Below are 22,942 nucleotides of genomic sequence, written 5' to 3'. Positions count from 1 at the left end.
CAGACTTAAGGCTTCCTCCATAATGTCCTTTATGCTCTCAGTGACCCTCATCCTTACAGCCTCCTGGCTAGATGATCAAAACCCACTTTCTTTTTCTGACCTATGTTTGTCCTTCTTTTGGCAGAGCCCAGCACACACGTACACCAGCCCCCATTGCACCTAATGGCACTTGAGCCAGCTTGACCTTCTTGTCTCCTGCAGCACACAGTGGCATCTCCCATCAGCAGCAGCTCTGCTCTTGGGGGTGTTTGCTTCTCCACCGCTACGTGCGGGTCCCAAACAAGAACCAAGCCACTAGTTCATTGTTGCAATCTACCAGTTTCAAAGTAGGTCAGATTTTTAGGAGTGAATTCTGGACAGCACCCCAACCATCTGGGCCCTTCACATCCTGTCTACAGCTGGGTCTGGTGGGGGTTGTTTCTATCTCCCCACAGCTATTTCAAGAGACTTTTACTTAGTCTTTGATCCTGTTGAGCAGGGTAATTGTTTGGGCTTCCAGCTGACACAAGACCTCTTATTTTGTCTAGGCCGAGGAAATGATTACAGAAATTAAAACTGCCTTTGAGGAAAGCCTGGCCACTCTGCAGTGGATGGATGAAGAGACGAGGAAATCTGCCAAGGAGAAGGCTAGTGGTGTTTAAGCAAGGCACAGTCTGCCCCTCACTCCGTGCCTTGGGGGAGCTCTGTACAGCCCCTAGCATTTCCATCATGAGATTCCAACTGGTTTCAAGCAGATCTTGGCATTTTCCTTTTGTCTCCTCAGAGCTGGGGAGCTCTCACATTAATTTGTTTTCAGTATTTATTACCCATCCTTGGCTGTTGCCTTGCTAGTCTGCGTGGGTCCAGGGCCATGATCGTCTAAGCACCGTAAATTGTAAATCCCAGTAACTCAAGATTTTTGATACCATAAATGTGTGTAGACCTCTCTGCCTAAAAAGGCTAGGCTCCAGTAGGTGACACATGGAGAAGACTCAAAATGAGGGGAACACTGATTATTCGTGCAAGAAAGTTAAAAATGCTGTGGGATCCCTTCCATCCATGTAAACCTCCCTCTCCGTGGCCATGGTTCCAGGAGCCTGCATTTCTGATGCAAATAATTTTCAGTAATAAAAGTGAGTTGTGGGGAGTGACACAGATCTGGATGGAAAGTAAGGAACTTGAGATTACCATGTGTGACAGCCCTTGGAATTAGAGCCCTGTGGTCAAGCTGGACTCTTTCCCCACCTACCCTGAATAAACCCACAGGATGTGCACAGATCAGAGGAACAGCCTTGCGCGACCCTTATAAATTACTCTTCTCTCTTTCCAACTTCAACCCAGGCAGATGCAATCTATGACATGATTGGCTACCCCAAGTTTATTCTGGATCCCAAGGAGCTGGACAAGGTGTTTCATGATGTGAGTTGACTGGCTACACACTCCCATGTCTGAGTTCCTCCACTGCTCCTCTCTTGCCCCTCACTGTAGGAATCCACTGGGGAAACTTCTGCCCCATGTGAAATTCTGATACAGTAGCCCTTACAAATAGACCAGCCTCAAAATTAAACCTCCATGATTCAAAATGTGTCCTAAACCAATTGATCTGCGGCCAAGAAACTTAATATTGCCAAAGTCTCTCTTATTATTGTTGCATGTGTTTAGGGCCCCCATCATTGCAGTATCTGGGCACTTGATGAATTTAAGACTGGGTTCCTTCTAAAAGGAGAAACTCTTCTCCGCTTCCTGTGCCCTGTGGAGAGAACTTTTCACCTGGTTAACCGGGAAACTCCTTTGTGAAGAGGTGCAGCTTAACCTCCATTCTGAAGGCCATGAGACTCCACCTCCTCTCTGTCAGCAGCACATTCCAGGGTCCTATAGGAACAACTCTCCTGAGTGCAGCTGTGTCCTTGTTTATTGTGGGCTATACAAAGATCAGGAGCTTGCAATCGACCTAGGGTAGTACTGGCAGCCAGCCAGCATGTGGGTGGTAACATGCTGGGTTCAGTGTCCACGCAAGTAAAAGTGCATTGCAGCAGCCCAGCCCAAGGTGACCAGCACAAGGATTGTTGGTTGGCTCCATGGCTGATAGGGAAATATGTAGCACGCTGGGTTTTTTTGGCCATTGCTATAAGCTGAGTATCCTGGAGAGGATTCTGAGCAACTGAGAGCCTGGCAGGGTAATGCCTTCTGTAGAAGTCACTAGTGGTGAAGCCAGATTTTGCAATCCAAGGGCTGATGGGTCATTGGCAGGCTCCAGCAGACAGGACAATGCCACCTTTGTTATATCTATTGGCTTTTAGTTTTTTAAAACGATCCTCACTCCTCAGAAGAACCTCCTGGTTCCCCAGTACACCAGTTAATTGACCATTGTATGCACGCAGCTCACCTTCCAAACAGTGCAATCCAATGGACTGAGCGGCAGATGCAGCCTCCCTACTCAATGGGTGCACTCCTCCACCACTGCCAACGCTGCCGCCACACCTCCTCACCCCACTGAGGGGGCACCAACAATCCACAGCTGCATCCTCTGCCCCAGCACCACCACACTAATCCCAGCCCACTGTGGAGGGAGGCCCCGGCAGGGGTGCAGTTGGAGAGTGAGCCAATCCTGCAGCTAGGCTTGCCAGGTGTCCAGTTTTCGACCGGAACATCTGGTCAAAAAGGGACCCTGGCAGCTCTGGTCAGCACTGCTGACCGGGCCATTAAAAGTACGGTTGGCAGAGCAGGCTGGCTCCCTACCTGGCTCTGCTCAACTCCTCGGAAGCTGCCAGAATCTTCCTCTGGCTCCTAGGCAGAGGGATAGCCATGAGGGCTCTGCGCGTTGCTTCCACCTCCAGCACCAGTTCAGCAGCTCCCATTGGCCAGGAATCACAGCCAATGGGAGCTGAGGGGGCGGCGCCTGCAGTGCCCAGAGCCACATGGTCGTACTTCTGCCTAGGAGCCAGAGGAAGGTGCTGGCAGCTTTCTGGGAGCTGCCTGAGGTAAGCACCGCCTGGAGTCCACACCCCAAACCCCCTCCTGCACCCCAAACCCCAGCACCACCCCAGAGCCCAACCCCCAGCCGGACTCCTCACCCCCCCCACCCCAGCCCACATTCCCCTCCCGCACTCTGAACCCTTCATTACTAGCCCCAGCCCAGAGCCCACACCCTCAGCCCAGAGCCCGTACCCCCTCCCACACCCAACCCACTGCCCCAGCCCGGAGCCCTCTCCTGCATCCCCTCATCTCTGGCCCCACCCTAGAGTCTGCACCCCCAGCAGAAGCCATCATTCCCTCCCACACCCCAATCCCATGCCCCAGCCTGGAGCCCCGTCTTGCACCCCAAACCCCTCATCCCCAGTCCCACCCCATAGTCCACAGCCGGAGCTCTCATACCCTGCCCCAGCCAGTGAAAATGAGCGAGCGAGTGAGTGAGGTTGGGGAAGAGCAAGCGACTGAGGGAGGGGAGAGGGAGTGGGGGGGGCATGGCCTCAGAGAAGGGGCAGGGCAGGGGGTGGGGCAAGGGTGTTTGTTTTTCTGCCAATAGAAAGTTGGCAACCCTATCTGCAGTTTCTGTCCCATGGGACGGCCCTGCTCCCCACTCCTGGCGCTGCGACCTGGTGCAAGGGGTGCAGCACCATTCAGGTTTGGCCCAGCCACACCTCTATAATGATGGGCGGGAGGCTGGGCCAAATCTGAGTGAGTGGCATTGCAACCTGGTTCCACGGTTGCACTGCCAACTGCTCAATGAGCCATGTCACAGCGCCTGGAGCTGGTACCTGGGCCCAGCCCAAGGCGACAGAAGCGGCCCTGGCCAGATGAGTGTAGGGTGGGTTCGTTCCCCAGCCCTGTATGAAAATTCGTGTCATCCACCTTTTGTCAAGTGCATAATATTCGTAGAAAGGACCCACACATACACCACAAGGCGATTGCCCCTCTCCCTGCCTTTTAGCTCTGTCACTGGAAATCACTGTGGTTCAAACCAGTTCTGGACATGATAAGCACCATCTCAGTCTTATTTGGGTTGGGGCTGAGCAAGCTGTGACACATCTCTCTAGGTCAGCGGTTCTCAAACCACGACCCAATTAGCACACAGCTGCGGCCCAGCTCAGCTGTGTGCTAAAGGCTGTGGGCTGCGAGCTCCAGGCTACTCGCAGGCTCCGGGTTGCCAGCTCCCAGCTGGGCTGCCCTGCCGACCCTGCATGGCAGGGCACAGGGTCCTAACAGGGTCCGGATCAAGGTCCTGGCTGCCTCCCCTCCTCTCTCTCCCCGAATTGGGACTCAGGGCCTGGGCAGCCGGGCTGTCACCCAGCCCCCTGCAGTGGGGCTCAGGCTCCTGACTCCACTGCCGCTTGGTGGGGCTCAGGGTTCAGACTCCTGGTTCCCGTCCCACCCGGCAGACTGCTGGTTCCCCTTTCATGTGGCAGGCTCAGGGGTCCACGCTCCCAGCCCCCTTACTGCACGGCGGGGCTCAGGATCCAGGCAGCTGGCTGCCACACACACACACCCCCAACGGTGGGGTCAGTGGTAAGGGTCCTAGCAGCCCCCTACCCACTCCCACAGCAGGGGTCAGGGTCACCACACACCAGGGTCCGGATTCCTGCCCCCTGCCCAGTTCTCTGCTCCTGGCCCACTCTATGGAGGGGTCTGAGGGCACTGAGCATAGGTGTTTATGGGTGGGGAGGCACAGTGGTTCTCAACCTGCAGCCCAGCTAACACTTTCTGGGCCACATATAAATAGGTTGAGAACCAGTGGTCTAGGTCGTCCCCACAGTCCGTGAGTGAACTCTTTGGGCAGGGCTTGCTGGGAAGAGAGTGGAGTGGGTGTTATCTGCCTATGGACAGCCCTGGAGTCTGCAGTGTTTCCTCGTGCTGTCCTGTGGCCAAACGTCAGCATTCCTAGGAACGGGGTGAGACTGAGCCCTGAGGGACACTGTATGTTAGGTGTCTAGAGACAGAAGATCAGTTGCCCATTGCAAACCTTTGAGACCTGTGTGCAAGGTACAGATGCTACTCTGCGATGCACTCAGATACTGTAGTGATGGGCACTGTATGAGCCCCTAGCCAGACAGCTGCAGGGTGCAGACAGTAACAGCGGGGGATACTGGTCTCGGGTCACACTAGTGGCTCTTTCTCCAGGACTGATGGGTTTGGGTTTTGCAGTATGAAGCTGTCTCCAGTCTCTACTTCGAGAACGTCATGCAATTTTATAACTTCTCTGCCCGAGTGGCCGCTGACCAACTCCGGAAACCTCCAAATCGGGACCAGTAAGTCCTCCCCTGCCCTGCCTTTCCCTGCTGGGGTTGGGGGAGTCTCCTCTGAGACGTGGGGACATACTCTAGGCCCTAGATTATACAATTAGTTTCAACACATTTGCATAACCTGGGGACCCAGTGCTGTGTAACTCAGCCACAGTCTGACCAGTAACTAGGTTTGGCTTCTTCCATAATGATGCTACAGCACATTGATCTAGGGACTAAAATCTCTACGGCATCCAGTTCCAGAACCGCTGATAGCAAAACAAAAATCCATCCCTTTCCGTAGTTTCAGTGATTGTGCTCAGAACACATGTATAGCTGGTACGTTTGCTAACTGGAACACCTAGGAGTACTTCTGCTCTCCCATGGGCTGTTATTGATACTACTCACAAACTGCTCCTCACCCCAATGGTGCAGAGCTCTGAGCAGCCTCTAGAGTACCTCTCTTCTCCAGACCGCAAAAATCAAGCATAAAGCTAAGGTCTGATTTACATCCATTAGAGCCTTGGGAACTCAGCTGAGGTCTCTCTTCTTCATCAAGCGGTGTCCCTGTCGGTGCTCCACTTCAGGTGGCAGTGCGCCTAGCACCGTCAATCGGAGATTTTGTTAGCAGTGTCTGGTTGGGGCGCACGTGCACAGTAGCTGTCTCGTGGCGGTGCTGACGCCTCTTCTGGCACGTGCATGCCCTGACCCCTTCAGTTCCTTCTCACCATCCTTGGCTTTAGATGGAGTCAGTTAGCAGTGTCCCTACCTATAGCAAAAAAATTAGATTTTAGATATTTAGGATAGTACTTATAGTGTTAATAGTTTAGTTTAAGCTTGGATTTAAGTAGATGTGGTTTTTCATAGAATCATAGAATATCAGGTTGGAAGCACTGTTCCCTCTAAGCTATGTGTGTGTGCGCATGCACCCAGATCCTAAACTCCACACACATGGCGAAATACCGCATGCACAAAAAATGAAATACTACATCAGAGCCAGGCCGAAATATCATTTACGGGCGACTTTTTACATTGTTCGCCTGCCATCTATCAACACAGCCAGATTCTACTAGCTGGCAAGGGGGGGAAAGGGAAAGGAGGTTAAATTTCCTTCTTCTAAGTATATAAAGATGACATTTATAAAATAATATGATGTAAACTATTATTATCACAAATTGCAAATTAAAACTTTTTAAATGTATAAGCATTTTACTCGCTTGGTCACATTTGCCTCATGGCACACAAATTTGAACTCTGCTTCAAAAATTTGCACAGAAGAAATTTTTTGCGCAAACGGCCTGTCAAAAATTAGAGGGAACATTGGTTGGAAGGGCCCTCAGGAGGTCATCTAGTCCAACCCCCTGCTCAAAGCAGGACCAATCCCCAACTAAATCATCCCAGCCAGGGTTTGTCAAGCCTGATCTTAAAAACCTCTGAGGAAGGAGATTCCACCACCTCCATAGGTAATGCATTCCAGTGCTTCATCACCCTCCTAGTGAAAAAGTTTTTCCTAATATCTAACCTAAACCTCCCCCACTGCAACTTGAGACCATTACTCCTTGTTCTGTCAACTGCTACCACTGAGAACAGTCTAGATCCATCCTCTTTGGAACCCCCTTTCAGGAAGTTGAAAGCAGCTATCAAATCCCACCCCCCCATTCTTCTCTTCTGCAGACTAAACAATCAAAGTTTCCTCAGCCTCTCCTCATAAGTCATGTGTTCCAGCCCCCTAATCATTTTTGTTGCCCTCCACTGGATGCTTTCCAATTTTTCCACATCCTTCTTGTAGTGTGGGGCCCAAAACTGGACACAGTACTCCAGATGAGGCCTCACCAATGTTAAATAGAGGGGAACAATCACGTCCCTCGATCTGCTGGCAATGCCCCTACTTATACAGCCCAAAATGCTACTAGCCTTCTTGGCAACAATGGCACACTGTTGACTCATATCTAGCTTCTTGTCCACTGTAACCCCTAGGTCTTTTTCTGCAGAACTGCTGCCTAGCCGCTCAGTCCCTAGTCTGTAGCGTAGTGCTTAAAAAAAAAATTCTTTCTTTCTCCCTGTCCCCAAAACCTTGAAGAGGGACAAAAAGAAAAATCCCTCTATCACCAGGTTTTAAAAAGTGTGCGTCTTGCAAGGATGCCATGCCAGTCTCAGACCGGACATTCACTCTGTGTCCACTACCTGGGGGAGTCGTACATCCCTCAGAAATGTGCTTACTGTAGTAACCTAAAGGCAAGGGCAAGGAGAGATAGGGATCTCCGCCTAAAACTTATCCTAGTGGAGAAAACATTGAGCTCCATAACAGAATGCACAAGTGGCTCCCCTGGGGCCATGTCACTGGACAGAGCTTTTGCCTCATCCTCAGAGAAATTAAGGAAGAGAACCTCATCATCTCCAAGCCAAGAACTGTTAAAAAAGCAACGGTCGCCGGTGAGATCCATGCCCTCGGTGCCAAGCTCCTCTAGAGTGAGCACCTTCAATACACCGGGCACCTCCAGCACTATCCACCAAGCGACCTCTGCCAGCAAAATTAAGGAGTCGAGCATCAGGCACCATTCAGCCTCCTGCTCCTCAGCACTGTCTACCCCAGTGAAGGGAACAGCACCGCAACCAGTGCCGCAAACCGTGGCACCCCCTCTGGCACCGATGATAGTGGCACAGAGCATAGAACAATCTAATCAAGACACTACGGTACCGAGAAAGGCCACACGCAAATGATCAGCACTGAAAACAGCAGCACCACATATGGCGGCACCGATGTCTGCCGAACAAACTGCAACAACTCAGATTGCAGCTGCACCGAGCTCTCCTCTACTCAGCACTGCAGATTCGCCAGTACCTACGACACCAGACTAACCCACTCATCCATCGCACCACCATTTTCAAGCGACGAAGATGAAGCTGTCTTCTTTTCTGGCCATTCTTCCCCAACAGCGACCAAAATCAGACCCAAATAAGGGTCTACCACCATGGCTGGTTCACCCATGCCATTCCAGCTACAATGGCTGCAATGGGACCCGTGGGCAGCTTTTAGGGTGCAATTCCAACAGCCTACATCCATTCACAGAAAAACCATAAAATCAGCACCAACTTCAGTACCTGAATCCTCTGAAGCCACAGTGGAAGGGGAAGAAGAAAGAGATGACACATCAGAACATGGTGAGCCTCCAGAACAAAACTCCTCATCCTCTCCAGATGAAACAGTTATACCCACAACTACAGTGGCCCCTGACAACTTCAGACACTTCCAGAAGCTCTTCAGGTGAGTGGCACAGATCTAGAGCATCCCTCTAGAAGAAGTACAGGAGACACAACACCAACTCCTGAAAATACTCCATACATCAACTTCATCCAAGATCGCCATCCGCATCAGTGATGCCCTCCTGGAACCAGCAGACATAGTGTGGCAAACACTGGCCTCCATCCCACCAACCAACAAGCACATGGATAGGAAATACCACATGCCAAATAAAGGGATGGAATTCCTATTTCCACACCCACCACCAAACTCCTTAGTGGTGGATGCAGTAAATCAAAGAAACAATATAAATCCACTCCTCAAGACAAAGAATGGAAGAGACTGGATCTTCTAGGTCGAAAAGTGTACACATCAGCTACACTACAATTCCACACTGCAAATTACACCATACTACTGCCAAACTACGATCATAACAATTATAACGAATTCACAGAATTCACCCAGGGTATACCTGAGGGGAAAAGAGAATAATTCCAGGCCATCGTGAACGAAGGCCAGCTTATCTCCAGGATAGCAGTACAGGCTGCCTTTGACATGGCAGACACAGCAGTTTGCATGACAGCAACAGTCATTGTAACACACAGGGCATCCTGGCTGCATTCATCAGGAATCCCCAGAGAACTGCCACACAAAATGGAAGAGTTGCCCTTCGACAGAGACAAACTATTTTGGGCCAAAACTGACGAAGTTCTCCACTCCATAAAAGACTGCAGGGCGACCCTCTGAACATTAGGGCTATACACAACCCAAACAGGAGACAATGTTATCAGACATACAACAGAAACAGAGACAACACATTTCAGTGACAGCAGAGACCGTACAAAGCAAGGGGACAAGGAAATAGACCGCAAAGACGCCAACAGAACCAACCCCAGAAATCAGTGTCTCCACCACCACTAAACAAACTGCAATTTTGAAGTATTGGTCAAGGGTCTGCACAACCTCCCCATAACACCAGTGTCAGCAGACAACACTCAAATCTTTGGGCACCGACTCAGGCCATTTTACACCAACTGGGCCTTGATCACATCCAATCAGTGGGTTTTAGAACTCATTCTAATGGTCTATACCATCCCTTTTACATCTATCCCAACTACCCACCCCTCTTCCCCGTCCCTCTTCAGAGACCCTTATCACGAGCATCTATTGAGACAAGAGGTGCATCACCTTCTGCAAATAGGTGCGGTGGAGCTAGTCCCAATACAACACAGAGGGAAGGGATTTTATTCACATTACTTTCTGACACAAAAATGGGGGGTGCAGACCCATCCTAGACCTAAGAAAACTCAACAAATTTGTCTGTGCCCACAGATTCAGAATGGTCACCCTGAAGTCGATCATCCCTATGCTGGAAAAAGGGGACAGGTTCGCAGCCCTTGACCTGCAAGATGCATACTTTCACATTACAATCCACCCGGCTCACAGATGTTTCCTAAGGTTCACAGTAGGACAAGAACACTTCCAATACAGAGTGCTCCCATTCGGCCTATCGACAGCACTGGGAATGTTCACCAAAACACTGGTTGTAATAGCAGTCCACCTCCACAGACAAGGGATACTCATATCCTCCGATTCCTCTAATCTCCAGAGTCATATACAAAATATGAACTGACAGAGCCAAGATAATCCTCATAGTGCCAACATGGCACAGACAGACTTGGTTCCCTTACCTGAATTGCCTGGCGATATGCACTCCATTCAATATGCCTTGACGATATGATCTCTACTCAGAGGACAACGGACAAGTCCTCCATCCAATCCAGGGAAACTTCACCTCAGAGCGTGGCTCCTTCATGGCTCCTAGGGGATGAATTAACCTGTTCAGATCAAGTACAACAAGTACTGATTAACAGCAGAAAACAAAACACACGATATTCTTACCTCCAAAAATGGAAGAGATTTTCCATTTGGTGCCAAAACAAACAAATATCGGCAAACCAGGGCCCCCTCCCATTGATCCTGGAGTACTTACTATCATTAAAGAAATCAGGACTGGCTACAAACTCGATCAAGGTCCACCTCGCGGCAATAACCGCCTTCTACCAACATATAGAAGGGACTTCAGTATTCACCCACCCGATTACAAAGAGATTGATAACAGGCCTACAAAACATGTATCCAGACATGCGTGAACCCACTCTGGCATGGGGACTTAAACCTAGTGCGCAAATGCTTAACCAGAAAGCCATTTGAACCCTTATCATCTTGCTCTGTGCTCCATTTATCAATTAAAGTAGCATTCTTAATAGCCATCACATCTGCACAAAAAGTGAGCGAGATTGGGGCGCTCATGGCTCACCCCCCATACACAATATTCCACAAGGACAAAGTGACTCTGAGGACTCACCCAAAATTCATGCCCAAAATGTCATCCTCATTCCACCTTAACCAACCAATTCACCTACCCACTTTCTACCCTAAACCACACAACAATGCACAAGAGGCACCATTACACATTAGATGTCCACTGCACCCTGGGCTTTTACCTAGACAGGACAAAGACCTTTTGTAAATCCCCCAGACTGTTCATATCAACAATGGAGAGGTTGAAAGGCACAGCTATGTCAGTAGAAAGACTATTGAAGTGGATATCAAACTGCATCCACTTGTGCTACTCCTTATGCAACACTGAAGCTCCAATGGGCATCGGAACACGCTTGACAAGGTCTGTAGCAACTTCTGCAGCATTCCTGTACAACATGCTCGCCCTTGAGATACGCAGAGCAGCTACATGGGCATTCGAACACACTGTCACCGGTCAATACGCAATCATGCTTCGCTCGAGAGCAGATGCTAAATTAGGCTGTACAGTCCTAGCAGTAGCTACACAATCAACTCCAAAGCCCCTTCCATCCACATGAGGGCACTTCTCTACATTCTCCTGAAGTGGAGCACCCACAGGGACACCACTTGATGTACCCGTGAGTGCTCACTACCCACCATCCTCCCATCTACTTTGGCCCCCAACCAGACACTGCTGACAAAATCTCCGATTGACAGCACCGGGCACACCGCCATCTGAACTGGAGCACCCACAGGGACACACATCTCAAAGAACCTCAGTTACTGCACAAGGTGAGTAACCTTCTCTTCACCTTGTGCCTACATAGTCTTTACAAAATCTCTGGGCTGCATAATACAGTTAAAACCCTATTTCCTCAGCAAAACCAGCATACTCAACCAACCCCCACCTACAGACACATGCATATCTCCCCTCCCTGTTTGTTGGAGATAGCACTGAGAGAAGGGAGAGTGCAGGAATAATAATTATTAATTTATTTGTATTTTGGGAGCACCTAGGAACCCCAGTCATTGTGCTAGGTGCTGTACAAATGTAAAACAAAAACTGTGCCTGCTCCAGAAGCTTTACAATCTTTTGTAAATATCTTTCCTGCTTTCTCAAAAGAAGTGAGCAGGCAAGGACCTGGGAGAGATGATGCAACAAGCCTGCCCAACAAGGAACTCCCTGCTCAGACCTCCCCACCCAAGAGTTATACTAGGAGGGAGGCGTGTGTTATGTGACTGGCTGACATCTGTATCCCCATCTAGTCAAAATACTTTAGTGCTCTGGTTCCCTCTCGTGGACAGTAGGAGTATTACACTTTCTTCAGGCATCCATATTTCTGCAGCTTTCTTCATTGGCTGAAGACTAGGTGGTTCTTTGTCTCTGACCTGTTCCTTGGTCTAGGACACTGAATCCTGCAGTCCTTGCCCATGGCCCTGATTGCCATATACGTTCCTGCAGTTGCTAGGTATCCTAGGAAGCTTCAGGGGACTGTGGGGGAAGCCAGGAAATACCTGTGCCTTGTGCCAATCTGCCAGTGTGAGAGGGATATGCACCTTCCAGCCTGGCTGTAATGACAATTCCCTTTGTCTCCTGCAGGTGGAGTATGACCCCTCCAACAGTGAACGCCTACTACTCCCCCACCAAGAATGAGATTGTGTTCCCAGCCGGGATCCTGCAGGCTCCTTTCTACACCCGCACCTCCCCCAAGTATGAACATCCTCTTGCTCATCTGCTGCCCCCTCTCCCAGTGTTCTTCCCCCACTCCACCCTGCTCCCCTAAGTGGGAGGGGGATAGGGAGTGGGGACTCTGTGTTGGCAGCAGCCCAGTTGGAAGATGGTGGGTGCTTCACACACCTCTGTATCCTGGTCTACAATCATCAGTAGCTGAGGAGGGTCCTTTCCTGAGCTGGGGGCTAGAAAACAGCCAGGGGAAGAATGCTGGGACTCAGAGAGGTTCCACTGGCTCTGCCAGACTCATGCTTGGAGACTCCATGGATCTTGATGCCAGTGCGCAAAGAGCTGCCAGCACAAGATCTGGATCTTTCCCCCCGTGTTAGTCTAAGGTTCCCCCTTTTGTCAGGCCTCTTGCCTAAGGAGACAGTGAGGGATTTGCAACCATTTTTGACCCCTCCCCATCTAGTGCCGCCCTCCCCATTAACAGGTAAGGCATCTCTCTGGCCAGGTCCAATAGAACAGTAGGACAGACCAATAGAAGGTGGCCTAGTGACAGGTCTGTGCAAGATGGAGGGAAACCCAGCAAAATTGAGGAGAGGCACCATCCCCAGAGATTCCCAGTCTGGATGAGGCCACACCTTCACTTTCTTAGTTCTGTGCTGGCACCTGCTAGACATGCAACATTATGGGCTCATACAGTCTTGTGTCTAATGGTAACATGGAAATAAACATGCGTGGCTAGCTGCAGAGTGGCTCATTTGGGGCATAGAGAAGCCACAGAACATTTATCCTTGTGTCTGGGTGTCCAATGGCCTGAGGGTCTCTGATCAACTCTATATTTCATAAAAGCGGCAAAGAGTCCTGTGGCACCTTATAGACTAACAGACATATTAGAGCATAAGCTTTCATGGGTGAATGCCCACTTCGTCGGATGCATACCCACTTCATCGGATTTCATAGCTTCTCCTAGGTCCCATTGCTGGAACTGTCTGCTGCCCCTAGTGGAACATGAAGGGGGCTTTTTAAAAATAGGTTCAGATTTCCCTCTGCACTTCAGTCCTTTACAGAAAACACCATAGAGCTGTTTAATGGAGGTTGGCAGTGCAGCAGATTCATTTTGCAATTGGTGTTAATAGGAAGACGTAACAATTTCAACATGCATGGGGCTCTGTGTCTCCTTAGGACTCTTTCTGTCCACGGGGGAAGCCAAGGCAAGAAGAGCAAAAAAGTGGGGTAATGAGGAGCAGCTCATAGTCCAAGTGAAAGCCACCTCCTAGTTCAATTCCCCTACCCTAATGCTCCGGTGGGTAAAATCACAGGGCCTGTGTGCAGACATTAGTAGGCAATGGCCTTAGTGAAGCACGAATCCTAATACTCTTTGTCCTTCTCATACAGGGCACTGAACTTTGGTGGCATTGGCGTCGTTGTGGGCCATGAGCTGACTCATGCCTTTGATGACCAAGGTGGGCAACCTGAAGACACCTTATTTCCTGTTGCTTTCTCTCCCTCTTCCTCTTCCTGATGGAGCTCTGTTCTCCTCTTTGTTGAAAGGCTTCCAGTGCCAGGAGTCAAAACTAAACTCGGGTGGCCCTCTGTATCAAAGAGCCTTCTCAAAGTGGATCTTGTGAGAATGGGCCAGAGCCATCCCTCGTGTAACTCCAGTGACCTGCATGGAGCTACACCAGGTACAGATCTGGCCCAGAATGTCTAAATATGTTTGACATCTGAGACTCTGCCCAGTCTCTGAGGTGGAAAAATCTAACTAGCTGAAAGAAGGCAAGAGGAATTTTTCTTTGCTGCTTTTCTGCCAGAATGAGAAAACCTACATGTGGCTCATTAATGGTGAAAGCCTTAAAATGGGACATGAGGCTGTCATGGGGTGTGACCCCTCTCCTAGCTTCTCCCCACAGAAACTACACTGACTCCTTTGATTGTGCCTTCACCATGCCTTTTTATTTTGTGTTCCCTACACCAATTTCACAACAGTCCTTGTGCAACAGCCTGTGTTCAATATTCAACTGGCTTTTGGCCCTCTCACCAGGGCCTGAGGGTCACCAAGGACTCCTTGTTCCCAACCTCTGTCTGGCAAGACTCAACTAGCTCTGTTCCTTCCCTCCCCTTCCTTCCCCTTGCTGTACCGCCACTTATCAGCCCAGGGCTGATAGGCTAATTGGTTCAGCCAGGCAGCCTGCTTGCGTAATTACTCCCATCAGCTTCCTACTGGGGAACTAATTATTATTCAAGTGTGACAGAGTGCAGGGTGCAAACTGGTGAGCCTGCACTCTGATCAAGAGGATATCTTATTAACGCCAAAAGCATTTTGTGATGATCTGTTGCACTGGCAGAGAGCTGTCTGCAATCTCTTCCTGTGGGATTTATTGTGGTGCAATAAAATAACTATCAATAAGTTCAGGAGGTCTCAGAACTCGCCTCTCCTCTCTGAAGAGGCAATGCCATTGCTAGTATACTCACCGCATCTCCAAGCCCACAGAATGTGTGCTCTAATCTCAAACAACACCCCACCACACATACAGGCTTGGTTCTGCCAAAGGCCATCTCAGATGAAGCATTTTCTAGTTCCAGTGTTTCAATTGGTCTGCTCCTCTGCAGGGCGGGAGTATGATAAAGATGGAAATCTGCGCCCTTGGTGGAAGAACTCCTCAGTGGAGGCCTTCAAGCAGCAGACTGAGTGCATGGTGGAACAATACAGCAACTACACTGTGAACGGCGAGGCAGTGAATGGCAAACACACTCTGGGAGAGAACATTGCTGACAACGGGGGCCTCAAAGCTGCGTATCGGGTAGGAGTCTAGTACAGGCACAGGCTTCCATCTGGTATCTCTCACTGCAGCCATGGCTGTGTGGATCCTTTTGTAGTCCTAGACTTTCCCCTGATGCTATAGCTGGAGAGATATTCCTGGTAATACAGTAATGGCAAGGTGAATTGCTCTAAGAAAGTGTAAAATTCTGAGCTCCTTTTCTATGCACTGTCCTATCTATGGAAGGGGATGGGCCAGACCCAGTTTTGAGTCAACCAAAATTATTCACAGATTTGGCTCAAATTTGGCAAATAGTTTCAGCTGAAAATAAATGAAAGAGTCAAATCGGTTCATTTCAATGTTTTCTAAACAAAGCAGTTTGACTGATGCTTCATGTTGAAATTTAGCTAGATTTTTTTTTAAAGGTAAATAATCCCCAAAAACTAGCCACAACAAAAAATTTGGGGGGGAAATTCTTTAGAGTTTAGAATTCTTTAGAGATACATTTCATTCAACCTGAAAAGATTTTTGTTTTACATTTTTCATTTCAGCCCCTGAACCAAAAGTCAATTATTCAGCTCTAGTGGTGGGTTTATTTTGTGCTTTCTCTTCCCTTCACAGCCCTTAGGGCTGTCTTAGATTTGTCTCTGGCTTTCTGTGACCAAATGGAAAATGGGCACGGGGGAGACTCTTGCAATGCTGACATTTCCCTCCCTGCCAGCATGTGCCATGGAGACTGGACCGGTGTAGTCCATTAAGGGTTAATGCCCCCATGGGTAGCTGGACCAGCATTTCGTACCCCCACAAGGCAGAGGGAGTATCTCTCATCCTCTAACTCCATCCACTATGTACTTCTGCTGATGCAGGTTATCCTCTGTTCTCTCCTGCCTGCAGGCTTATCAAAATTGGGTGAAGAAGAATGGGAATGAGGAGGCTTTGCCGACACTTGGCCTCTCCAACAACCAGCTCTTCTTTGTGGGATTCGCCCAGGTGAGTCTCTGCCATCCCACGACCCTTTGTTCTGTCTCCAGGTGCACTGTGTGAGCTGGGGAATAGCAGTGTCTCCAGCTGCTGGGTTAGCGGGAATGCAATTTACAGCAGACTCCACTTTGTAGGGTGGCAGTGCCCCTCCCATCTTCACCTCCTCCCAAACCCCCTTCAAAGTTCTAGGGCATTCCTTTTCCTGAACTGAGTCCCCACATCAGTGACTGAGATGTGTGCAATCAGACCAAGGTCACAGTAGGAATTGTGAACCAGAGGCCAGAGCTTAGCGTCAGAGCAGGAGTCAGGAACAAAAGCTGAGGGTCAAAACTGGATTACCTGGAGTCAAGGAAGGAAGGAGCAGGAGCTATTTTAGTCATGGGCCAGTGCTTTGAGCAACCACTGAACTGCTGCTGCGGTTAAGCTTACGAGCCAGTCTGCTGACTTTTCCAACCAATCAGATGGCATAGCCAATTAAGCAGTCTACTACAGGTCAGCTGCACTCATTAGGTTGCCCAGAGATTGGCTGTGCTGCAGGCCCTGATTCCTGACCCCTCAAGTGGCAGAGGAGTGCAGCAAATATTAGTCTTGATGTATTGTGAAGAGAGAGATGCATTACAGTCAGTGTGGAAAGCTTGCCTTCCTATAAATTAGGGGTGGCCAACTTTAGCATGAGAACAAGCCAGAATTTACCAATGTACATTGCCAAAGAGCCACAGTAATACATCAGCAGCCCCTCATCAGCTCCCCCCACACCCACTCCCAGTGCCTCCCACCCACTGGCAGCCCCACCGATCAGCGCCTCCCCTCCCCGCACCTCCCGATCAGCTGTTTCATGGCATGCAGGAGGCTCGGGAGGGGAGGGGAAAGAGTGAGGGCATGGCAGGCTCAAGGGAGGAGATGGGAAGGGGTGGAGTGGGGGCAGGGCTCGTGGCAGAGCCAGGGGTTGAGCAGTGAGCACCCCTTGGCACATTGGAAAGTTGGTGCCGGTAGCTCCAGCCCCGGAGTCGATGCCTATACAAGGAGCTGCATATTAACTTCTGAAAAGCCGCATGTGGCTCCGGAGCCACAGGTTGGCCACCCCTGCTCTAAAGCATCTGGTAAAAGGCAAGATAACAGACTTGACAAGCCAGCTGTCTGATGCATTTTGACAAGTATAATGCTCATTTTGTAGCAAAGTAAGATACATATCCATACAGATAGAACAACTTCAGGTTGCAGAAGTCTCTGGGTGAAGCCCTTTTGCTGGTGTAATGATAAGGTTACTTACAATACACTATTCATCCTCCAGATGTGTGTGCATTGTATGGATCCAGTGTGTGGTTGCTGGTAAACAAGGGAGACCAAGTTGGGACTCAAGCTGCATGGAAACTTGTTTGTATTAGTAGTTGTTGTTTCCTATAATAAACTCCTCCTATTTAAGAAGATCTGTGATTTCCATATGTCATGACAGCTGGGACAGAGACACTTTTCAGCTATAATGAAGCCCTTGAGCTAACTCCTATTCCCTTGCATTTGCAGGTCTGGTGTTCGGTTCGCACCCCGGAGAGCTCCCACGAAGGACTCGTCACTGACCCCCACAGTCCATCACGTTTCCGAGTCATTGGTACCATCTCCAACTCCAAAGAGTTCTCTGAGCACTTCCACTGTCCTCCCGGCTCCCCTATGAACCCCCAGAAGAAGTGTGAAGTTTGGTGAAAGGAAAAGGACCAGGAAATAGTGGAAACCAATCTTTGGCTTATTGTTCCTTCATCAAGAATTGAATTTCCCAGGCTCTCTGCTCAAAGAGCAGTTTCTTCTTTCAACGAACTGTCAAACTCTCAGCAGGAATGGATCCCTGATCTCTAGGTATCATCTGCGATTCTATCTACTGTGAAAATCTTTCTTAATCTCACTCCCTTGTGAAATGTCTTTTTTTTTTTAAACCTTGTATAGGGTGTGTGTATATATGCATGTGTCTGTATGCCTTGACCCATATTTACACATACACAGTTAAGCCCCTGTCCTGTCACAGGCTTGAAGACTTTTTCTAATTGATAAAGGGAGACCCACAGATGAAAGTGATAACTGGTTTGACTGTGTATCAAAATATGCCCAACATACGCTAATCTCTCCAGAGACACATGTGCATATATGTGTGTGTGTGTGTGTGTGTGTGTGTGTAAAATATTTTAAAATATATTTTTGGGAAAATATTTTTTGAACATTATGAATTACACTGGAAAAGTTCAGGGAAAATGCATTTAAAAGCCTTTTTTTTAAGCAAAAGGATTAGTATATTTATTACTTTTTTAAAGAAGTAGTGCAACTAGATATGAGAATTTCAGTAGAGACCATTCCACTGAAACACAGGAGACTGAAGGGTGTCACTGAGGCAACAAATTAACTTTGCAGCCCTGGAGACCAGGATTCTTATTGAACCCCTGGGGTTGCTAACAAGATTGAAGAACTGCCCTTCTAGTCCATCATGGACACTGGTCCAGTGCACAGTTGGAAGAGTCTGTTCAGAGCCAGGACGGCAATAGCCAGCTGTAGCTAGCTGGAATTGAGCAGCAGTAGAAGACTGTGAGGGTAAGTGCCATGAGAGAGGTGCATGCACTTATAGTTGAGTGACAGGCCCTGAACATACCTCTAGAGCTTTATTTGCAGGCAAACGCTTGCAGGTCTTGGAAGCCATATTAAGCTCTGCTGATGTACAAGGTCCATTACAGAAAGTCTCTCAGAACAGGAAACCAAAGAGAGATTCGTTCATTCTATAAACTTTCCATCTGTCTTGAGTTGGTGACAAGGTGTTTCCTCTCTCTACTCCTGCCTCCTACAGCAAGCTAAGAGCAACACACTGTGACTTGGATACACTGGGATCCCAATCACCACCTAACTTGTTTCCAGTCAGCTGTACTTGGGTATAGTGAAAGCTGCATTGTAACTTTAAACCTTCTTGGGCCATCTTTAACTTCTGGATACAAAGGGAGAGGAAGGCAGCCGGCTGCACTAGATTATTAAATCCAACTTAAATTATGAGCCATCTCTTTGTCTTACTGCTTTAGAACAGCCCAAGCATAGACCAACCCTCTGTATGTCATCATTATTATTGCTAAAATCCGCCTTGCATAGTATAGCTTTGGTCAGGCACAGACGCAAGTCGCCTTGGATTTTGTTGTTTGGCTGGCAGGCTACAAAAACGGCTCTGTTCAGACAACTCACAAACCTGTGAAGGCTGAGGCCTCACTCCTGTGTAAACAGCTGGCCAGTTATTTAGCAATACTGCTGGCATCCCCTCTGAGCAGCTCCATAAGGGGATAGTTGTAACCACAGGACCTCATGGTCCCTGGGCTGGTGGAGATCATGTGGAATGTGGTGGTTCCTTGGGCATTCCTCTACCATCCCAGCCACAATATTCCCCCCGCACCCCTCGACTGCCTGGTAGACTGCCAGTCCTACCTCTTCTGTGCACAGTGGCAATCCATAGGAAAAAAGGGTGGGAATCAGTAACCTCAGAAAGGGGGTGGATGTTGGCTATGCACCACCCTGGGTAGTGCCCAATGACAGATCCAGCCTGGAGCTCTTCCAGGACCTTACAAATGTTCAGTTCCAGCTGTGAAAGCAGCCTCCTCCCTCTGGACTGGCACAACAGCCTGAGTATATGCACGTTTGCTCCAGTATGGAGTTCAGCCCACATTTCCGGGCTCAGAGTCTGCGCAAATCCCAATCTTGGATGGGAAAAAGGGAACCCAAAAAGCATTAAACCACCAAGAGCCATGGAAGGAAGGCGATGGGGGAGCTCTTGGTGCCATGGCCCCCAGGGAAAACAGTTTGTTCAAGTCTCTCTGACTTACTTCATCTCGCTCCCTTTCTTCTTATTTCCATCCAGTCCCATTCATTGCCGCTTCCTTGGACTCTTCCAAATTGAAATGCCTCCTTTCCCGTAAGCAAGACTTCGGAAAGTAGCCATTGGTGTGAGCACTGTGGAGCTGGAGTCCTCAATTGATTCTGATGCTGAGAAGGCTGGGTCACAGGTTGGCTTACTTACTGTGTTGCAGGTATTAGCCAGGCATGCCATACTCATTGCTACATGCAAGAGAACCCCAGTGCCCTGCAAGCTGGGAAAGGTTAAGCACACTGTAGGGCCGTAAAGGCTGGATGTCTCTCAGCTGTCTGGGAGATGGAAGAGCTAGTCCCCACCCCCTTCCAAATGGAGATCTGGCAGGGGCTGGAAGAATCATTCTGGATGGACAGAGGCAAGGATCTGATGGTCCTGCTGGGGCAAGTGGGGAAGGTTTTCTTTCAAGTATGCCTAATGAGCCTAGAAGCCTGTGGCCTGATAGTTAGAGGCACCAAGAATCCACTGTACCCATTTTGTTCAGTGTGAGGGGCAGGTGCTTCACAGCGCTGAAAATAGGCCATGAGCAACCAAGAGTAGGCTTAGCTATGAAGAGCCTCGTCTGCTCCTAGGCAATGCATTTGTCCAGATTTCACGTAATGAATGCAGAGTAACTCCTACTGTGTCCCTGTCTCTTCCCTAAAAGCCATGGCCTCATTTCAGGCTCACCCCTGGGCTTCCGTTAAATTCCTGTCTGGCAGTCTCCTAGCCACAGGATTGCCACAACACTACCTGCTCTCTGTATGTGAGCCTGTGGGCTTGGGCACCGTGGCCAGATAAGTTGTCCAGCATTGCATGTGGCTGTTCTGCATTGCTAGGGGAATTTTTTTCCATGTCTGCCCCTTTCTTTCCTCACAGCCTCCAGTGCAGAGCAGGGAGGATTTTCCTAAGCAAACTACCCAAGATGAGCCCACGGAGTAGGGCTCAGTGCTGGGAGAGCTCTGTGGCTCACTAGGTGGCTTGAGGCCTTTCATACACCAGATTTGTTAGGCAGAGTCCTAGCATCTCACCCAGTGCCAGCTTTGGGATGATTTCTTCTGCTGTCTATCATGTAACCTTATGTGCTCCTCCCACAGGTAGTCTAGTCTCACAGTTAAACCAATCTGGGATGGGTTACTGGAGTACAGGAACCCGATGATCGCTTCAAGATGTGCTGTCAACTCAAAGAGCTGAAAGGGAACAGGGAGGTCAGGACTGTGAGCTTTCAGAGCACAGCCTCCATTGAAGCAAAGGAAGCCAGTCCCTTTAGTCTGTGCTTCCAAGACATCAAGGGAGCTGGCCTGGAAAGAGCATATAGAAACTATGGGCTGTTCAATATTCTCTCCTAGATTTTAACAGGAAACTGCTGACAGTAACGGGTTCCAGTCTAATTTCCTCCAGCAAGGGGCACCATCATACTTTAGACAAAGGGAAGGACTTTTAGGGATTTTTAGTATTTATATGTTAAAGGAGGGATTTTTTTGTAACTGTTTTATCAACTTTCATTGTGGCGCTTATTGTAATTGAAATAAAATACTTGTTATTGGGTTTGAGGCTTTGTCTGTCTCTTTTATAGCTGCTCTGAGTCCTGCAGGCTCCAGGGCCTTCTCACCTGGTTGCTCAAGGTGAGTCAGTTCTAAGCATTGACAGTATGGTTTGTATTGTATGGGACATCAGTAGGATCCCATGCCTAACATGCAGATGGGTTTATACAGTAATTCCTCGCTTAACATTGTAGTTATGTTCCTGAAAAATGCAACTTTAAGCAAAACAATGTTAAGCGAATCCAATTTCCCCATAAGAATTAATGTAAATGGGGGGGTTAGGTTCCAGTGAAATTTTTTCACCAGACAAAGGCTGTATATATATACACACATGGTATAAGTTTTAAACAAACAATTTAATACTGGTACACAGCAATGATGATTGTGAAGCTTGGTTGTGGTGGTGAAGTCAGAGGGTGGGATATTTCCCAGTGGATGCCTTACTGCTAAATGATGAAATAGCAATCAGCTGACCCTTCAAGGGTTAACCCATTATTGTTAATGTAGCCTCACACTCTACAAGGCAGCACGAATGGAGGGAGGGGAGACAGCATGGCAGACAGAGACAGACACACACACACCGTGTGTGTGTGAGAGAGAGAGAGATGCGCATTGCCCCTTTAAGTACACTGACCCCACTCTAAGTACACGGCTTTTTAAGTAGATCAGCAAGTTGAGACAGAAGCTGCTGCCAGGAAGCTCCCTCAGTCCTGAGCCCTGTCGTGTTCCCCCCCTGCTCTATGGAAATGGGGTAAGTGTGAGGCAGGAGCAGGGGGGAGGGGGATACCCTGACATTAGCCCCCTTTCTCACCCCCGCACAGCAAGCAGGAGGCTCCGGGGAGTAGCTCCAAGGCAGAGGGCAGGAGCAGCACACGGCAGTGGTGGGAGGGACAGCTGAACTGCCCGGTAATTGATAGCCTGCTGGGCGGCTGCCGCACAGGGGACTTAGGGGAGCGGGGAGCTGATGGGGGGGCTGCCGGTCCACCCTGGTTCCAAGTCCCCACCAGCAGCTCCAACGGGCTGCTCTTCCTGCAAGCAGTGGACAAAGAAGGCGGCTGCCAAATGACCTTATAAGGGAGCATTGCGCAACTTTGAATGGGCATTTTCTCTAATTGCTCAGCAATATAACAACGAAACAAGGTTAACTGGAACAACTTTAAGTGAGGAGTTACTCTATTGCAAGGGCAGCCATGGAAAGGACAGGAAGCAAAGGGACAAGAGAGAAGAGAAGACAGATGAGGTTGTATATCCTGTACTGGGAGTTGATTGCCAAATAACACATTTATTTTTCATGCTTGGAAGATTCCAAACCTCTGAGCAGCTGCAAAACCGCTGCTGCTGCTTGAAGACCTGCCTGCAAAAATGTTCCACTTTCCCT

At 49.1% G+C, this 22,942-nt stretch overlaps 1 protein-coding gene across 6 annotated transcripts in view; it reads left to right on the top strand.

The window, feature by feature from the left end:
- ECE1 (endothelin converting enzyme 1) overlaps positions 1–21,568 on the top strand; it is a 117,268-nt gene extending 95,700 nt beyond the window's left edge. For 5 of the 6 annotated variants that reach the window (XM_038376594.2, XM_043499798.1, XM_038376593.2 and 2 more), the window contains 8 exons: positions 528–626; positions 1,321–1,398; positions 5,122–5,225; positions 12,344–12,454; positions 13,817–13,884; positions 15,032–15,222; positions 16,075–16,170; positions 17,683–21,568. In XM_038376594.2, coding sequence (XP_038232522.1) covers positions 528–626; positions 1,321–1,398; positions 5,122–5,225; positions 12,344–12,454; positions 13,817–13,884; positions 15,032–15,222; positions 16,075–16,170; positions 17,683–17,859 — 924 coding nt within the window. In that variant the 3' untranslated portion in view covers positions 17,860–21,568. Of the gene's footprint in view, positions 1–527; positions 627–1,320; positions 1,399–5,121; positions 5,226–12,343; positions 12,455–13,816; positions 13,885–13,972; positions 14,107–15,031; positions 15,223–16,074; positions 16,171–17,682 lie in introns of those variants that run through there. The other variant, XR_006276294.1, reaches the window with a different exon arrangement.
- Positions 21,569–22,942: the final 1,374 nt, after the last annotated feature.

This window comes from Dermochelys coriacea, chromosome 18, assembly GCF_009764565.3.
Source record: "Dermochelys coriacea isolate rDerCor1 chromosome 18, rDerCor1.pri.v4, whole genome shotgun sequence".
In the NCBI taxonomy this organism is placed as follows: domain Eukaryota; kingdom Metazoa; phylum Chordata; order Testudines; family Dermochelyidae; genus Dermochelys; species Dermochelys coriacea.
Note: the sequence above shows the minus strand (reverse complement) of the source record. Positions and strands in the feature narration are given on the sequence as shown.